Source organism: Aphis gossypii, chromosome 2, assembly GCF_020184175.1.
Source record: "Aphis gossypii isolate Hap1 chromosome 2, ASM2018417v2, whole genome shotgun sequence".
Classification (NCBI taxonomy): Eukaryota; Metazoa; Arthropoda; class Insecta; order Hemiptera; family Aphididae; genus Aphis; species Aphis gossypii.
The window spans coordinates 39,185,690-39,206,096 of record NC_065531.1 but is presented as its reverse complement, the minus strand read 5'-3'; the positions used below and the strand labels follow the sequence as shown (position 1 = coordinate 39,206,096).

The window sequence follows — 20,407 nt, the reverse complement described above, 5'->3', positions numbered from 1 at the left end:
TCTTTTGTCCAAAAAATAATATTAATTTAGCATTCAAATTTTAATTATTCATTTTTTTTTTAAAACTGAAATATTTTTTAAAATACTCAATGAATTAAAAAAAAAAAAAGTTGTAATTAAATATAGGTACTTAACGGACTTACTGTCTAATAAACTAATAAAAAATAAATACTTTTAAATATTAAAACAGGAAGATGGCACATTTTTTTTTTTGCAAAAAATATTTATTTTTAGGTTAGGTACCTTTATTATCTATAATACTTTTTTTCAAACATTTTTTATTACCTAAAATCATGAACTAAGAAGATTAGTTGAGGATTAAATCTACTTAGTTCATGCCTAAGATCTAGATACCACGGATGTATGTATTAATGTATTTATGTATAATATTATTCATATCCACTATCCATAATCTATAGAAGTACCTACCTATTTATACTTAGTCCGTAGGTGATATCAATATTATAATTTATAATATAGGTACTTAAATTTCTTGTATATCTATCAAATAAACTAGGTATCTGATCTATCTAAAGATCTTAAAAGTTTATAAGATATGGATATGGATCTATAAATATCAATTGATAGCTGTACAGTATCACACCAAATTTCAAATTTAGAGCTTCTGCGGACTGCGGTTCTGGCTAAGCGATAATGAATGAGTCAGGATAAGTTATTTTATTTGTTTCAAGGTGGATATATAATATAATATATTTTATATATTATCCACTTTGATTTGTACATAGATAGATGTAGTATTTACATTTCGATCTAACGACGTTTGTACCACGGCATCGCGACACTTGTTCGTATATTATATGTATACTATTTTACCGCTCGGAAGATTTAAAGAAGATAATGTTTGACGTGATAAATGATAATAGACTGTAGTCAAAACAAAAAACTCAACAGACTCCGGTTTCTGATGATTTTAAATGTTACGATGTTCGTTCAACGATCAATTTTCAGACGATTAATAATTACACTTATAGTTATTTCTTAGTTCTATTAGTTTTTACAAAATCTTTTAACTTTTTAATACTGTGCGTGTAATAAGCATTTTTTAATGATTAATTGATAAATTATGTGCCGACAATGGTCCCTTAGATGTTTAGTGTTGTAGACGTCGATCATACCACAAAACAACTTAAAATTTTATGCAACAACCACCATGAAGAAGGATAAAACAGGAGACAACGCTAGACCTTATAAACTATAAGTATTTTATGATCGAAATCATCTTAACATACAATGGCAGTTTAACCATTTTATTAAGAATGCCAATTCTTGTTTAATCTACTGAATGGGTTCAAATAGATAGTTTTAAACTATCACCTTTTAATTAATATATATATATATACACTTTGGTTAAAGTATGACAAACATAAAGTACCAACTATGACAAAAATATTGAATAGAATACTCTACGAGAGATACAAGCAATTAGAAAAATAAATTATTTTTGAGAAAGTACATTTACATTAAAATATATAAATCTTTATGTATTTCTTTATTTCATAGTTACAACATTAATTAAAAATTGTATTTATTTTTTTTACTTTATTTTCACTCAATTTTCCAATGATCTTGGTGGCTGCCGTCCACAAAATATTTAGTGAACAGTCATTGCGCATTTGACGTGCATGTTCCATGCTTAAAAAAAATAGTCTCTGATCAATTTGGGACTCAATTTGGAAATTATTGGCAATATTAGTTTTACAATTGATTTGATTAATTAATTCTAACCAGGGCCATATTACCGCTCAGGCTGTATATGTTAAAGCCTTGGGCGGAAAATTTTAACGGTCGAAACGAAATAGCAAATTTTACCTATGTAAATTTAATGGTAAATTTATTTTAGCCTATGGGCGGCCAAACCTTAATGTGGCTATGATTCTAACAATAAATTAAACTTATGTAATTTCTAAAAAATCTATTACATTATTATACTTATTACGACGTTAATTTATTAGATTTTATTTTAGATTAATAAGTTACACTTTGAAACTAAAACTGTCATATATTTATAAAATTGAATGTTATTTTAATTATATTAAGCTATTACATAGTTTAATAATATAAATGTTTTTAAAATTTTACAGCCCATCAATTGGTTAGTTTAACAGGTATAAGCTTTCAGCGAAAAAATATATTGGTAAATAAATATGAGTATTAAATAATTATTAGCATATATATATATTTTTTAACAATAATTAAGTATATCAAATTTTATTATTTTGCTTTAGGGAATGGTTGAGCTAACTATTATACCATTAAAAAATAATCTTCAATTTATAAACCTCAATGCAAAACAATGTCGTATATATCGTGTAACTGTTAATGAAAATATTGAAGTTCCTTTCCAATATTTCGATCCATTTGTTGACATAACTCAAAATAAAGATGAAGAGTAAGTATTTACAATTTAAATATTTACAATCTTATTTGTAATTTTTTTTATAGTAATTTAAATACTATTTCTTCTTAGACCTACATTAACTGCATTTTCTGCAGCTCATTTAAATGCAGCTCAGATAACTGAACCCGATAACAATAATGGAGAATTAGTTATAAGTTTACCTGCAGAACTTACAGCATCTGTAAATGATGGAACAAGTATAAAAATAAGTGTAGAATATTCTTTGGAGCAGCCTAGTGGAGGTGTCCATTTTGTTATTCCGGAAGGAGATGGATCTTTAGTTGAGGTATAAATATTCTAAAATTTGTTTATTAGTATACAATTTTTATTTTATTTTAAAATACTGTTCTATTTACTTTTAGAGACGAGCTCACATGTTCACTATGTGTTTTGAGAATTCATCTCGATTATGGTTTCCATGTGTTGATAGTTATGCAGAACCATGTACATGGGATTTAGAATTTACTGTTGATGAAAATATGACCGCAGTATCTTGTGGAGATTTGATCGAAGTTGTTGCAGCTCCTGATTTAAGGCGTAAAACATATTATTATAACTTATCAATGCCCACTTGTGCGCCAAATATAGCCTTAGCAGTGGGGTAACTATTTAAAAAAAAAAATAAATTTTAGGTTGATATTAAATAATATGTTTATTTTAGACCTTTTGAAATTTATGTGGACCCAACCATGCATGTTATAACTCACTTCTGTTTACCGGGGCTCTCGGAACTTCTACCTACAGCTGCAAAGTACACACATGAAGCATTAGAATTTTATGAAGATACATTATCTAATGGTTATCCTTATAGTTGTTATAAACAAGTATTTGTTGATGAAACTCCTACAGATTATGCATCATATGCATCAATGGGCATCATGAGGTAATACATTTAAATTGTATGAATGTAAAATTTTAGGCCCTTTTGTTAATTATAACCAATAAACTTAACATTTTTTCAGTGTTAATCTTTTACATCCAAAACAAATTATTGATCAAGTTTATGTTTCAAAAAAAATCTTAGCCCAAGTTATGGCAGAACAATTTTTTGGTTGTTTTATTTCAACTCAAAATTGGTCAGATTGGTGGCTAACATGTGGTATAGCATTATATATGTCTGGTCTTTTTGCAAAAAAATGTTTTGGAAATAATTCTTATCGTGAATGGATTCACAATGTATGTATTGTTATTAATGATGGGAATAATCAAGTGATTTCTATAATCGAGAGATTCTTTCAAAAAACCTCCCGGTTAATTTAATATCTCATTACACTCAGTAGTCAGTAATCACTCTAATCAGTTACTCGAGTAGTCGAGTTGGTTACTCAACACTCAATATAACTCTCGTTAAGTCTGAGTGAGAAGTGTGCAAAATTTAATCGAATAGGATAGGTATATTAAATTTAATAATGTAAATATAAATCTTATTTTATTATTATAAATTAATAACCTAGTAATTATTAATTTTAATTCAATTTTTTTATGTTTTAGACATAGTCATAGACTTTTAACTCAAAGGGTCTATGGACATAGTCGATTTAAATTTGAAAGAATCACTTGCCGAGTAATTTTTATTATTCGAATATTTCAGCTGATTTCGATACCGAGAGCATCACTCAAAAGTTTTCAAAACAACCAAAATAATCGATTAAATCTAACAATTGAGTATTTCGAGTAATTTCTCTTGATTGTTCCCATCACTAATTATTACCTATTATTATTGTGTTTATTTGATTACTTTATTGGAAGTATTAATTATTATTAATGTAGGAATTAACAAGTTTGGTGAAATATGAAGAAGAAATTGGACCTATAGTATTAGATCCAACACAACAACCAGCTCCAACAAGTAGTGGTCTTGTCAGTCCAGGAGGAACTTCTAATCCTGGATTTTCATTATCTTTCAATAATGTGCAAAATACTAATGAAATATCTAATTTTTACTTCTCTACTCGTAGCTTACACACAATATCACCTCGTTATTTTCATTACATGACTAAAAAAGCACATCTTGTATTAAGGATGTTGGAAAATCGAATTGGTTATTCATTATTGTTACAGGTACAATTTTAATATAATCTAACTAAACATTAACTTGAAATACACTTAAAATTATTATTGTAATTATCCAATTAACTTAATTTTTAAATTTTTCTCAATTTGTAAATTTAAAAAACATTATATTCTATTTAAATCAAAAATGTAAATTTTTAGGTATTTAACCTTATCATTATATTTTTTATAGGTTTTGAATAAGCATTTATCTTTAGCAAGTAATGCATCTCAAAATCCAATGAGCTCAGGTTTATGGGGCCACATGTTAATCAGTACTAATATATTTAATAAAACTATTTTTACTGTATCTGGCATAGATATGTCTGTATTCATTGATCAATGGGTTAGAACTGGTGGTCACGCTAAATTTACTTGTACCTTTGTATTCAATAGAAAAAGGTTTGCTATTATAATTCAAATACAACTTCATATATTACATATTATATTTGTTATTAGGAATACATTAGAATTAGAAATTAAACAGGATGCCATTAGTCAACGAGGTATTCGTAAATATGTTGGCCCATTATTAGTAAGCATTCAAGAATTAGATGGTCCATTTAAACATACTTTGCAAGTTGAAGGAAATGTAGCTCGAGCAGATATAACTTGTCATTCAAAAAGTAGACGTAATAAGAAAAAGAAAATTCCTTTGTGTACAGGGGACGAAGTAGATATTGATTTAAATGCTATGGAGTAAATAAAAATTAAATAATTTACTATCCATTATTAGTATTATTAAACAACAATATTATAAAAACTAATTTTATTTCAGTAATGACTCTCCTGTATTATGGATACGTTTAGATCCTGAGATGACTATTTTACGCAGTTGTATTATAGAACAACCTGAATACCAGTGGAATTATCAATTGCGACATGAAAAAGATATTACTGCTCAAATGGAAGCAGTGGTAGCTCTTGATAAATTCCCTACTATTGCTACACGTAATGCTTTATGTGATATTATTGAAAATGAACAAGTGTATATTCATGTCCGATGTAAAGCTGCTCACTGTTTAACTAAGGTAACTAAGCTAACTTTACAATGTAATAAGTTATATATATTTATCTTTTATGATTAATTGCTATCAACTTATTTTTCTGATGATAGATTGCAAATGCAATGGTTACTAATTGGACTGGGCCACCAGCGATGTTAGCAACATTTAAAAAAATGTTTGGATCATTTTCATGTCCACATATTATAAAACAAAATAATTTCTCAAATCTACAACATTACTATCTACAGAAGGTATTTGAGTTAAATAAAAAATAATCTTATAAAAATTAAAAATATAATAGTTAACTATTTATCTTAGACAATTCCAATTGCAATGGCTGGTTTGAGAAATTCTCATGGAATTTGTCCCCCCGAAATCTTAAAATTCATATTAGATCTAATCAAGTACAATGATAATAGTAAAAATAGATACTCTGATAATTATTATAGAGCTTCACTAATTGAAGCTCTTGGTGCAACAATTACACCAGTTATATCATTAATGCAAAAAGCGTAAGTACCAAGTGTCATTATTGTAACTGACAATGAAATGTCTAAAGTACTTAAAATTACTCAAATATCAATTATTTACATAATTTATAAAATATTTTTTTAGCTGTGATATAACTGCAGATTCACTTTCTGGGGATTCAAAATTAATACTTGAAGAAATTACACAGCACTTAAACTTGGAGAAACGTTTACAGACCTATAAATACCCAATAACAATAACCTGCTTAAAAGCTATCAGAAAATTACAAAAATTTGGTCATTTACCAAATAATCCTAACATATTTCGTTCCTATTCATCATACGGAAATTTTATTGGTTAGAATTTAATTGAATACATTAAAATAAGTATGAATAATTATATTATGTATATATGCTTCTTTTTTTATTTAGGAGTAAGACTTTGTGCATTAGAAGCTTTAGTTGATTTCACTTGCTTAGATGGACGTTGGGATGATTTAAAGTATCTTATAGACATAGCAGATAGTGATCCCGATCCAAAAGTTAGGAATGAGCTTGTTCGCATGTTGTGTAAAAATCCACCATTTACACCTAAAAAGCCAAATAATCGATTAAACAATGATTATTTATCTCATCACTTATGGAAACTCATCAAGTAAGTACAAAAAATATGGATAAATGTATTGTTTAAGAACTGCTGTTTTAATACTGAAAACTAGGGAAGTCAAAGTGCTGAATGTACTTCATCATTGAGTAGGTCAGTTTAATAGTCTTGTTAACTTTGATACAATGAAAAATCATTTCAAATGAAAAACGATTCTGAGTAAAGATAGTGTGTTAACCTATTTCTAAAGATATTTTATTTAGTAATATAGTAGTTTAAACTAATTTTTATCCAAAAATAACTATATTATATTCAATATTATTTTATAATAACATATATTATAAAATAATTATTATGAATTTTATATTACATATCAGTAACATCTACTTATTTAACATAAAACATATTTATATTTTTTTTTAAATATTTTTTTTTCACGCAAGTGGTTATAAAACAACATAAAAAAAAAAAAATTCTTATCTCGATTCTAAATCGTTATTAAAAGCGTGGTCAAGTGGGTACCGCTCTGCTGTACATTAGATGCTGTGTGAATCACTATTATGTATAGGAATGTCACCTATGTCGGACATAGAGTAGGTAGGTCACTATAATAGGTGTGTTAAAATTGAATCCAATAATAAGTATCATTGTATACGAAAAATGATTCTGAACGGAGATGATTTGTCAGGCTAGGATAGTAGGATATAATGTATAAAATATATTACTTATATTTTTAATTAAAGGCAGTTTATGTTTTAATGACCTAACTAAATACCCCAAAATTAAAAAATCATGTACCTATAGAAACTGTCAATTTAAACAACTGGTATATGTTTTAAGTTTCTACGACTAATAATTTTTAACTATAACAAAAATCTAAAATTATTTGATAGTAAATTGTTATTTAACAAATGAATTTTGGATTTCATAAAAATAAAGATTACAATTTTTTAATTGGCCAACGTTCAAGTTCTTTTATAATGATTGTAAGCAAAACTTATAAAAAATCTAGTATTAAATTTTCAACTTTTAGTTACTTACACAACAATTTGATAAATCTTAACTACAACATAATTTGCAAATATTCATAATTTTGACGAATTTTTGACAATATTTGAACTTTAAACGATAATAAAAAAAAATTGTATCTATATATTCTTATAATTTTTTAATCACTTTAAGACTAACTTATGAGGAACTTTGTATTAAATTTTCAAGTATTTTGACTTGGCCAAAAAATTTTATCAATATTTATAAAAAAAAAAATCAGGTAAGTTGGTACCGCTCTGCTGTACATTATGTGCCGTATAGATCACTATTATATATTATAGGAGTGTTAAATTTGAATCCAATGATAGGTACATTGTATACGAAAAAACGATTCTGAATAAAGATGATTTGTCAGCCTAGGACATAAATATATAATTTCCAGTGGTCGGTGAAAAAAGTGGTTTATGTTTTAATGGCCTGAATACACCAAAATTTAAGTTCTTTTATAATTATTGTAAGCTAAACTTACACGGAAATTATTGTATTAAATTATCAACTCTTGAAACTGAGTCTTAGTTACACAAATTTTTTTATGAATTATACCTAAAAAATAATTTGCAAATATTCACGATTTTGACGAATTTTTGTCAATATTTGAACTTCAAATACTAATAAAAAAAAATTGTGCCTGTGTATACTTATAATTTTTTTATCACTATAAGAATAACTTATGAGGAACTTTGTATTAAATTTTCAAGTAATTTGACTCTGCCAAAAAATTTTTATCGATATTCATAAAGAAAAAAATACACAAAAACGAATATTTCAAATGCCTATTAAATAGCATTAAAATAAGCGAAATATTTTGAAAATTAAATCGTGTGTATAAAATTCCAATCTAAATAAATGGTGAAATTTTTAAGTATCTACAATTTATACTTTTTGAATTATATCAAATATTTCATTTCGATTGGAGATAAATCGTTTTCGTTACGCGATTTCGTAAACATTTAAAATTCAAACGCACATAACATTTTTCCTATTATATTTCGAGTTTTCTCTATAGCTATTTAAAGAAAAATTTATGAAAAACTAAGTGTTGAAATTTTTTAACCTTAGATATAAACACAAACATATTTATGATATTTCAACTACAAAATTATTTGCAAATTTTCGTGATTTTGACATATTTCGTAAAAATTCAAACTATAAACACTTATAAATAAAAATTGTGCCCAATTATTTTTGATTTTTTTTTAACTACAATAAAAACAACTCATAAGGAACTTTGTATTAAAATTTCAAGGTTTTTTGGCCATCTAAAATTTTTTATCAACACTTTAAAAAAAGATTCTCAGAAAAATCAAAAATTTCATTGGTCTATAAATAGATCAAAAAAAGTCAAAATATTTTAAAAATGTAATTATTTAAAGATAAGACTAATATAAATATTTGGTGAAAATTTCAAGTATTTACAGTGATTAGTTTTTATGTTAAAACTATATAAAAAAATCGATTTGGTCGAAAACTGGTTTTGAGTAATAATTCCAGTTTTTCCGTCACTTTTTTATTGTTTTTCTCGTTTTTTTTGAAAACTGTTGGAAAATGTTTACTTTTAAGTTTTGACGTTTAAAATGCACTAAGGATATTCACTTTACCATCGGAAACCACTCTTTGGGTTTGAAATTGAAGCATTATTTCATCAATTTATGCTGTACAGTGTACAGTGTACACAGACACAAAAACAAAAGAAATATACACACATCGTTGTAAAATCAATAGGTACATCCATCACTTCGTTCAGAATCTTAAACATTTTAAATTTCATATTCTGAAGCAGAATGTTTACTGGAATACATAATTCGGACGAGTAGTTCATGACGTCGGATCCCAAACGGCCCCCGTAGAAAAAAAATTAATTTAAAGCTCAATTTTGTCAGTACACCTACATTTTTAAAAAAACAAGAGTTCATTTGGAACATCATTGACAAATTGTCATTGAGTGAAATAATTATGAATAATTTAAAAAAATTGCCCAATGTATGATTTTTTCTTATATTTCTACTTATACAAGCATTTTTTTCATTTTTAACACTAAAATTTAACATTCTATATAATTTTTATAATTTACTTAGTTTACAGTGTTTACACCAACATGTATTTAACCACATATCTTTTGATACAATTTTAAATCTGTATGAAATGAAAATAAATTCATGTTGTAAAAAAGCGGAGCCGTTTGAAAATTTACCTATTCGTAAAACCTTTTTTGACGGTAGACGTTTGGAAATTGATCTTTTTGTAAAACGGACCCGAATGGGCTACGACCGAGTACCTATTAAAATACTGATGAGTGAAATGGAGTAATACAAACAAGGACGTACCTGAGGGGTTGGGGGGGGGGTTAAATACTTATAATTTATAAAGTTATAGGTAATTAATAAACTGTACCTACATCTGAGATTTGATTTTGAAAGGTTAATTAAAATAATCCAAATAATATTCTGCTTCAGAAAATGAAATTAAAAATGTTTGTTGCTACTCAAGAGTAAAAACTTAAAACTAAACGCTAAAATGTAGTAAAAATGATATTTAATGATTTAAGATTATGTACATAAAGTATGTTGTAGGAAGACTAAGCTGGCGCTGGTCAATAATTAATTATAACTAAATGAAATCGTACTGGTTCTAACGTATATATTATTGTAAATAAAAAAACCCTTCACTCAACGTTCGGTTATAACTTTCTGTGGTTATAATGCATTTACAGAAATTAAAAACAATAGATTATAAAATAAATACACTGTCGCCTGGCACTGTACATGGTGCACACTACGTTACTACTGATCTCAGTATCTCACAGTCTCACATACTGCCTGAACGGCGAACACTGGTTAACCTTAACAGAAGACTGACTACTGACCACGATTTAAGATGATAGTATATTAATTAATAATATAATATGTATTATATTAATATTATTATTATTATTATATATTATTAATAATATTATCTTAATCATGCTTCTGACCATAGAAAAGAATAAATACCGACTATAATATAGTCAGTGACTACAAAATAAAAATATAAGGGAAATCCTAACGATATACCGATATCCTACAGTAGGACTTATCTTATCTTATAACATATATGTTACTACGATGTTTAAAACATTAGTATTTTCCAAAAAATAAAATCTTACGTAAAATGAATCACCCTTGTGTGAGAACAACTTATGAGGGACGTTTAATAATATTTTTGATGCAACTATAAAAATTTAAAATATTTTAAATTTATTGGTACGAAATAATTGGCAAATCTATACGATTTTAACGAATATAAAAATTTGAAATTCATACGCTTATTAAGAAAAATTGTAAAAATTCAATTTTGATATTTTAATATTTAAATTATTATAACTTATAAAACCAATTTACAAGAAATTTTATAATTAATACTCAATCTTATTGACAAAGAAAGAAAAATTAATATCATATTAGGTATATTAAAAAAAAAAAAAAAAAAAAATGAAAATATTAAATATTAAATAAATAAAATATTGAAGTAGGTATAAATTGTTCATAAATAGCTCAAAATAATATAAAAAATTATATCTTTAATAAATTTTAAATTGTTGACCCCTTAGAATTTGATCCAATTTTATACCAGAAAGAAAACAGACAAAAAAAACAGCTTTTTAAAACCAGCGTGTTTATTTTTATACTCAGAATTTTAAAATAAATTATAATTTAAGATGTTTTTTTTAAATTTTTTATTATTTACTGTTTTAGTTCATTGCTATCATATGATACAACATTGCGTTGTAATTTTGTTGACTTATATTATACTTTATTTGGACGACAAAAAATTTTACGTGCTGAAGTTGCTGCTTTGTACAAGCCAATCAAAGTTGAAGTAGAGGTGAAATTTTACTTTATTGATAAACAAAACAATTGTGCTTCTAATAAATTAATTTTTGTATTTGTTAGGCAAAATCTTGTACTCTTCCAAATATTATTGTTGAACCAGATAATAATTCTAATAGTGAACGTGGTATCAAAAGATCTATAGATCATGAAGAACAATTAGAAGATGTCCCAGAAATTGTTGATGAACTAAAAGTTGAAAGTGATAATTTAGAAAATGAATTCGGTATTGATTTACATTTTGATAAGAGAATAAAGGTAATGTTTAATTGACAAAATTTGTTACCATTCCATAACTATTCTCTTTCACTTATTTGTTTGGTTAAAATTATGATTCAGGATGAGATCAATAATGATAATGGAGAGCCTACTAATGAACTTAAAGAAGTTAACTTAGTTCCAATTATCAGGCCACCATTTGAACTGAATGAGCACAAATCTAAGACAGGTTATTTCTCTGAAAATTCTGCTTCGCTCCCTGGAATCATGGTATCCAATTCCTCTGGACCAGTTGGTTTTGAACCTGGAATGTTTAATGTAAAACCTGAAGATCAGTCCAATAAACCTGTAGTTGTACAAAATGAGAATAAACATCATCATCACCATCATCACCACCACCATCATCATCATAGTAAAATAGACGGAACCAGTAATTCTGTATGTTAATTTTAAATTTTTAAAGTGTTGATTCTGATGAAATATTTGTATAACTAATTCATGTATATATTTTTTTTTAGAGCAAGAAAAAGAAAAAGGATAAAAAAAAACATAAACATAAACATAAACACAAACATGAACATAAGCATAAGCAAGATAAATCAAAGGAAAAAATTAAAGAAGACAAAGACACTACAATTATTAAAGTAAAAGAAGAAACTTTGACTTCTGGAAGTTCTAGTAGTGATGATACTTCTAGAGATTTAAGTGTATTTATTTAATTAATTTATACAGAAATTGTATATACATATATATATATATATATATTTTTATATGTTTATTTTATTTTTTTTTTTTTTTGACAAAATTAATAATATCCCAATTTAAGTTATTTAAATTTCTACCTAGTACATACATACATATTTATTAATATGATTAAATTGAACCTACATTATATTAAAATAAATTTGTGATAAGTATATTTCTGTATTAATTTATATTTACATCTATCTGTCATTTTTTTTTTTTTTTTTTAATCAAAGTAAATGATTAAAATTGTATAGTTCAAGGAATTTATATTAATAAACTACTGATTAGGAAAGCTTGAAAAACTTCAAAATAAAATAATTAGAAGAAAGTTTTAAAAATGACTAAATTTTGTAATTTAATTTTAGACAAAATCAATATTGGGAGATATCTTTAAGGTTAATGTAAAAAGTACTGCATATTATTACCATTTGGTAGTCAAATTGAAAATTATTTAAAGTAACAGTATATAAAAATGACTCGTGTTTGATTGTAACAGGCAATTTAATTGTATGTATAATAAATGTAATTATTATTTATGACTTAAGAAGTAATATGTTTATAACATACATATTATAACAAAGATACATACGTCTCAAAGCATGAGAAATTAAAATTAAATATATTTTCACTATTGGAAAAAAATTGAGAATAACCTACATTCTTAAAAACAGCCAAAAAATTAATTAAACTAATTTGACTAATTACCGATGTTCAAAATACTTGTCATACATATTTAAAGAATACAAAGCAAAATATCAAAATGTCACTTATTAATTTTTACTTATAAAATAAAAATGTTAATTATTAATTGTTAACATGTATATATGGTTTTTAATGGTATATTTAACAATAAATTATTATACTATTATTATTTAAAGTATAATAATAAATTATATAGTTTGTTAAACTGCTCTATAATATGAACATGTTGAATACATTGTATAATTTAACTTTTCGTTCATAAAAAAAAATAAATAGTTTTTCTTAGTACAAGTATTATTTAATTTATAATAAATTAAATAAGTTAAAATAATTATCTTAATTTTTAACATTTAGAAATCATGTAGCTGAAGGTATAAAAATTGAGTTAGACATCTAGTTTCACCAATAGAGTTTACAAATATATTTTATTTATTTATTTATTTTAATTTTGGAGGATACAACCAATTTAGTACCCAAAAATATAAAATTTTCTTTTCTACGATTATTATTCGACTCACTTAGTCGGGCGGTGGATAGTGCAGTAGTGTAATCAGTGAAAATATGTTCACGGACTAAATGGTTAAATATATCAGTCGCCAGATTTACGAATTTGTATATTTCAAATTCACCGCGTACCTTCCAGTCAGAGGCGGGTCAGCTGATCACTATCAGATAACGAGTTGTGCGCATGACATTTTCTTTTCTTTCATTTTTATTACTATTATTATTATTATTATTATTGAGCTCACAGATGTTCTAATGGCTGTTTTGCATTCAATATTATTGGCTCATTTCTACCTTGTCAGAATTAATTCGTCATAATCAAAAGTCGGAGAGGATATTATTATTTTGGCTCTACAACTTTTTTCGTCAACCGTTCGTGTTCGCGTGTCGTGGATCTAGCAATCTGTTCTCGTGGACCGTTTGAACCACTCGTTCGCCCGAATTCCCGAGGATCCTAATCAGCCCAAATACAACCCGAACGGACTTGTCTGGTCTCGCTCCAGTAACTAGTAAGTAAGACGCAATAATCGTATAATGAGCCTGAAGTATTAGTATCCGGACAAAGGATTATTGAGCATAGGACCCCGCTTTCTATTATTTTCAGTAATGATTCTGACGTTTCTGTATCAAGATTTCGTCATCGAATTCGATATTTTATTTTTTAAAACCGTTTGCTATTTGTTTACGTGAAAGTTTTCACCATTTCACCCAGATTTTGTCCAAACAATTGATTTATGATTAGTGACCTAAACGGTTTCCTGCAACCATATTCGTATCGTTATTATTCTATTATGTTTGCGTATGTATGGCTTGCCTACCTACCAATTATTGAGTAATATTCGATTTATATTAGTCCTTGAGTTTGTTTAAGTTTAATTTTAAACAAATAATTTTGTGTCCCAATTGAGATCGGGTGGCTTAATTTAAAATTTGATAGTATAAGAAATTTATTTTGTCCATAGGTATTTTATTTCTGTTTATTTAGTATGTATTTTAATAGATAAGGTATACTCAGTTTTCTTATTAAATTATTTATATTTATTTTAATACATTATTTTTTACTACATCTGTATCAATCAATTTGGCTTAATAAATTCCACAAAATTGTAATACTTAAATTTTAATTAATAAATAATTCTATATTTATAGTAAAATGTATAAGATTTTATTTTAATAACAAAAATGGTTGCTTAGAGTTATTTTATTGAATAACTTCATATTAAAACTAAATATAAAAATAACTTTTCTTTAATTACTAAACTGCCCAAGTATTTACAGTGAAATAAAATAAATTAAAATTAAACCGGGTTGGAACTTCTTGCATTTATGTAATTTCTTAGCAAGCTTAATATCAAGTAATAACTTATTATCTAATACAACACTCTTTTCATAACACCTGTAAGTTAAATTAAAAAATGTGAGTTGTTTATTTTTAAAGATTGTATAAAATTAAGTGATTTCTCCATTTTTAAAGGTCTGAACACATTGATAAACTTAAACTTTAATAATAATAAAAAAAAAACAGTTCAATTAAAAATCTAATTTAAAAATAAAAAGCCTTCTTGCATGTATAATATAGCCATCTATATTTTAAATTATAGTTAATAATTAATAATTATATAAAAATAAAATTTATCTATTATTTTATTATAATAGACAATACAAAATATAATACATAGGTTTTTTTTTGCATATTAATACACTTTTTGAAATTTATTCCAATTTTATAAAAAGTAATAAATAAAGCATTAATAAGATTTTTTTGTGCATATATAAATTTTATTGATCTTTTGCAAAAAAAGTTCCAAGTTCCACTTATAATGGATTTATAAAAGCATTTACTATTAACCAAAATAGTATTGATAACTAATAAGATTATTTAGGTTTTAACATTTTAATACACGTTATATAAATGTAATAACGATGTCAGCAGTAGATATTATTGTACAAAATCATGTTAGACCAATAAAATATTTATAGACAAGAGATTTACTTATATATTATTTAACATAAATAATTTAATCAAAATTTAATTTAATACCTAATCAGATAGCCATCATAAAATAGAAACTACTTAGGTAATACTTATCAGTCATCATAACTATAATAGATTTATTTAATTTTTAAATTTAAATTTAACATACATATATTGCATGTACATTTTAACTAGTATTTATATTCTTTATTTCAAACTTGTTTATTTATTCCAAATATTTGGAATTGTATTTATAATAGGTAAATAGGTATGTAATTTTTTCTTTACAATTTAAAAACTTCTAGAATCTTTTTTCTTTCCTAGAAATATTAAGAGAAAAATAACTGTGAAAACCCTTTATATTAATAAAACTTATAAAACAATAATATTATAATATAATAATGTTTTTGTAAATAGTTAATTAAATTGATACTATTGATAATCTATTAAATTTACTTAAACTTTGGTTTTTGTTTAAATGCATACACTGATTAACTGATTAAACTAAAACATTTGGAAAATGTTTATTTTAATCTTACTATAATTCTATAATTTCTTAAAAGATGGGTATCATCGTGTACCTAAAATATCAATATATTTTTCAGTAAACTTGGTATACAATTCTGCCAACTACTATGTCTTCGCCTAGTGCCGGCAAGCGCCGTATGGACACAGATGTCATAAAATTGATAGAAAGCAAACATGAGGTTACTCTTTTAAACGGCTTGAATGAGTTTTGTGTTAAACTCTATGGACCACGTGGTACTCCATACGAAGGTGGCTTATGGAAAGTTCGAGTACATCTTCCTGAACATTATCCATTTAAATCTCCTTCGATTGGCTTTATTAATAAAATTTACCATCCAAACATTGATGAAGTATCTGGTACTGTTTGTCTTGATGTAATCAACCAAGCTTGGACTGCTTTGTATGATCTGCTTAATATTTTTGAGTCATTTCTGCCCCAGCTGCTTGCCTACCCAAATCCAATTGACCCATTAAATGGTGATGCTGCAGCTTTGTATTTGCATAAACCTGAACAGTATAAAAAGCGTGTTGAAGAATATGTTAAAAAATATGCTACTGAAGAAGCACTCAAAGATGATGGAAATGCTGGTTCGGATAGCGATGAATCCTCTATGTCGGAGTTTAGTGAAAGTGAAGCACAAGACATGGAGCTATAGCCATCATTTTTCTAAAATTAATTAATAATTATAAATATTATTATGTATCCAGTTTTTTTCGTTTGTTTTCACTAATTTACTTAAATGTTAGTTAAAATTAAGTAGATATTGGTAGGTTTTTTATGTTGATCACATCTTTTTAATACTTGGAGAATTAATTTTGTAGATATTTTTAATAAGGACAAAAGATTTATATGTGATATTCATAGAAGAACATACAATAATAATAATAATAATAGATTAATAGTAATACGTCAAATTTAAAACCCATTTTCATTAGAATTATTATGTTTATAGTGCAGACAATTTTAGAAATGTATGTGCTTGGCTGTATTGTACAATTTGTTAATATTTGTTTTAAAACCTATGTGTCTGTTTAAATATTTATAAATATAGATATAATGAAACAGATATACAGCTTAATTTTAAAAAACAACTTGCTTTTTAGGCTAATACTTTTTGCCTTATTTTATGTACAACTACTTTGTTAATATGGTTTATACAAATGCTTTATTCAACTTTCAAATTTCACAATGCTGTTTACCATATATTAAGGATAACTCTTTCATATCTTTTAAACTATGATATAATTTAAATGATATTTTAATAATAGTCTACTTACAAATTACATTTCAATTATCCCAAAATAGTACACAATTAATCTAAAAATTACCCCTATTATGTTTTTCTTTTTTTTAACCAAAATATATACTATATTAACTTTTATTATATTTAAATAGACAACCAAGATTAGTAACTAATTACTATATTAATGAAAGAGTTCATAATTTTTCAAACATTTGTATAGCCTTATAAAAAATATGTATTTTCATGTTAAAAACAAATGTACTAAGTATTAGAATTTCACCTTAAAATAATGGGTGTAAAAGTGACGTAATTACAATTAACTTTTAAAAATAATTTGTGCCACAATGGTGAATGTATACCATGTAGCCTTAAGACTATGGATTATAATAGAATTATTATTGCTCTGTTATCATATATAGTTTTATAATACAATATTCTCACATTTTTCTATGTTGTTTAAAAGTTATCTTTCTGTTCTATAAGGAACTAACAGTTGCTTAAATTAATAAATATTTGTAAAATTAATACATGTTAATAAAGCTAGTATGTAAAAATTGGAATTGGAAAACAAATCAATTAATTATCAAACACTTAAGTTTTATTGTTACTATTTGCAACCATGCAATTTATACTTTTTCTCATTATATAAGATTTTAAAATTTTAAATCAATATCATTTTTTTTTTCTTAGAGAATCCCCTGATCTCAATATATTTTAGGTTTTATTTTGAAAGTGTAACTTTTCTGTTATTAAATGTCCATACAACTTTTGTAATGCCAATTATATTCTACAGATAAATTAATTAAATAAAAAAAATGAGAAACATTAAATCCAAATTATATTGTATGGTATGATTTGATTAAGCCATTTATTAATGCACTATGGTTTACTTTACTTTATTTTTTTTTTTATGTATTAAAATTGCTTTATAGCTTTATTTTTCCTTAATAAGTTAAGTTTTATCTTGTTGTTTTTCATTACAAAATAAATATATATTATATATTATTTATCAATTTATCATTATAAATTTAATATATATATAAATAAAAATGTATGTACTTTTAAGTATATAATATATTATGTGATTTTATTATGCATGGCATTTTTAGATGGATGACTGTAGCAATAATAATAGTAGATATCAAGAAGAGACCACTGATCCAGTTCAATTAAGTGAATATGATCAGGCTATTCTTGACAAACAAAATTCACGGATGGTTTCATCATTCAGAGCACAAGAAATTGAAAAAAATTCAAAAAAACATTGGGATATTTTCTACAAGAACAATGGAAACCGTTTTTTTAAAGATAGGCACTGGACTACCAGAGAATTTTCTGAATTGCTTGGAGATGACATTCATCAAAAACATATATTAGAAATTGGGTGTGGGGTTGGAAATCTTATATATCCACTTCTTGCTGATGGATTGAATGCTAAATTTTATGCATGTGATTTTTCACCAAGAGCTATTGAATGCTTGAAATCAAATCCTTCTTATGACCCATCATTTATTAATGCGTTTAAATGTGATATTGTTACGGACGAATTGATCACCAAAATACCTGAAAATAGTTTGGATATGGTAACTGCCATATTTGTGTTATCGGCTATTCATCCAGACAATCATCGAACAGTTATATCAAATATTTATAAAGTATTGAAATATGGAGGACTATTATTATTTCGAGATTATGGAATTTATGACATGGCACAACTGAGATTCAAGCCAGGACACAAGATAGCAGACAATTTGTATATGCGTCAAGATGGTACAAGGTGAATAGTTTTTTTTATATACATATAATTATAGAATATTTATTTAGATATTTTTAATTGTTGCAGATCGTATTTTTTCTCAATCGAGTATTTTCGAAGTTTAATGGAATCTAATGGATTTGTAGAATGTTCTAATAAGTATGTGTGTAAAAGGACAGTCAACATTAAAGAAGATATTGATGTACCGAGGAGATTTATTCAAGCAACATTTTCCAAGCAGCAGCCATCTACAGATGTCTAACATATTTGAATACAATATGAAACTTTTTACTATTGGTTATGATATTCATACAATTTAGCTTTAAAATATATCTGGATTATTGAACCAAGAAAAGTATTTGAGAGTTTATTTTATAAAATAATTATATAAGACTTACATAATTATAGTATGTAGTAAAAATGTAAAATTTAATAATGCAGTCTATAAACATTACCAAATAATACTATGTGTTCTCTGATACGGTTTATTTCATTTTATTTAAGTATAGGTGCTGTGTAAGATCTTGCATCTTGTTTTTTTAAAAAAAAATTCTATTTTTTATTGTAGTTTACATTTTCAGAGTGTTTATTTAAAAATAATATTTTAACAGCATAAGTATGTATGAATTTAAGATTCAAAAATTTATTTGTATTGTAAACATGTTAACTTTAAATTAAGATAACTCTTTTAAAACAAATTTATTTTAAGCTATTATTACATAGGTTTATAGATCTATAGACAATGACTTGTGGTAACTATAATAATATGTTGGTAAACTATCACAATTATTGTTATAATTTTATTTTTAGCATTAATAGAAATATGCATAAGATTTTTTCAAATTAAATTTGTGGCAATAAAGATTTATATTATATATAAAAAGAAAGGTGTATGTTCATAATATTCTTTTCAAAAGTTTTTACTTGTAACTACTTTGAATACTACTTAATTGGTAAATATTTTTAAATTAAACATATTTTATTATTAAATTATTTAATTATCTATTAAACATAACATTTTTTTTCTAGTATAATATATTATACTATTTGTATTTGCATTAAAACTTAAAACAAATTTATAATTTGAATATTTAAACAAAATAAATTTGAATTACTCATGGGAAATAAATGTTAAATATTATTGTTATGAAATAAAAACAATGACATGAATAGTGTTAATTAAAGTAACAATTAATAATGATAGTTTGATTTAAAAATTTCAAACAATCTGAATGCATGAATTTATTTACATTTTTACTTAATA

At 25.3% G+C, this 20,407-nt stretch overlaps 3 protein-coding genes across 3 annotated transcripts; all 3 read left to right on the top strand.

Annotated features, from left to right (window-relative positions):
* Positions 1-884: 884 nt before the first annotated feature.
* On the top strand, positions 885-13,100 carry LOC114131318 (transcription initiation factor TFIID subunit 2). Its single transcript, XM_050200903.1, has 19 exons — positions 885-1,216; positions 2,102-2,155; positions 2,247-2,410; positions 2,489-2,705; positions 2,782-3,020; positions 3,081-3,302; positions 3,382-3,595; positions 4,190-4,480; positions 4,665-4,873; positions 4,931-5,170; positions 5,250-5,502; positions 5,589-5,729; positions 5,797-5,990; positions 6,094-6,305; positions 6,381-6,603; positions 11,334-11,463; positions 11,532-11,726; positions 11,808-12,125; positions 12,206-13,100. Exons 1-19 carry the CDS (start codon positions 1,172-1,174, stop codon positions 12,404-12,406), a joined length of 3,762 nt encoding a protein of 1,253 aa, XP_050056860.1. The 5' UTR covers positions 885-1,171; the 3' UTR covers positions 12,407-13,100.
* Positions 13,101-14,000: 900 nt separating this feature from the next.
* Positions 14,001-16,846, top strand: LOC114131303 (ubiquitin-conjugating enzyme E2 H). Its single transcript, XM_027996486.2, has 2 exons — positions 14,001-14,149; positions 16,221-16,846. The coding sequence occupies exon 2, from the start codon at positions 16,251-16,253 to the stop codon at positions 16,797-16,799; it is 549 nt and encodes a 182-aa protein (XP_027852287.1). The 5' UTR covers positions 14,001-14,149; positions 16,221-16,250; the 3' UTR covers positions 16,800-16,846.
* Positions 14,001-20,030, top strand: LOC114131302 (tRNA N(3)-methylcytidine methyltransferase METTL6). The gene is made up of 3 exons (XM_027996484.2): positions 14,001-14,149; positions 18,497-19,164; positions 19,231-20,030. Exons 2-3 carry the CDS (start codon positions 18,497-18,499, stop codon positions 19,403-19,405), a joined length of 843 nt encoding a protein of 280 aa, XP_027852285.1. The 5' UTR covers positions 14,001-14,149; the 3' UTR covers positions 19,406-20,030.
* Positions 20,031-20,407: the final 377 nt, after the last annotated feature.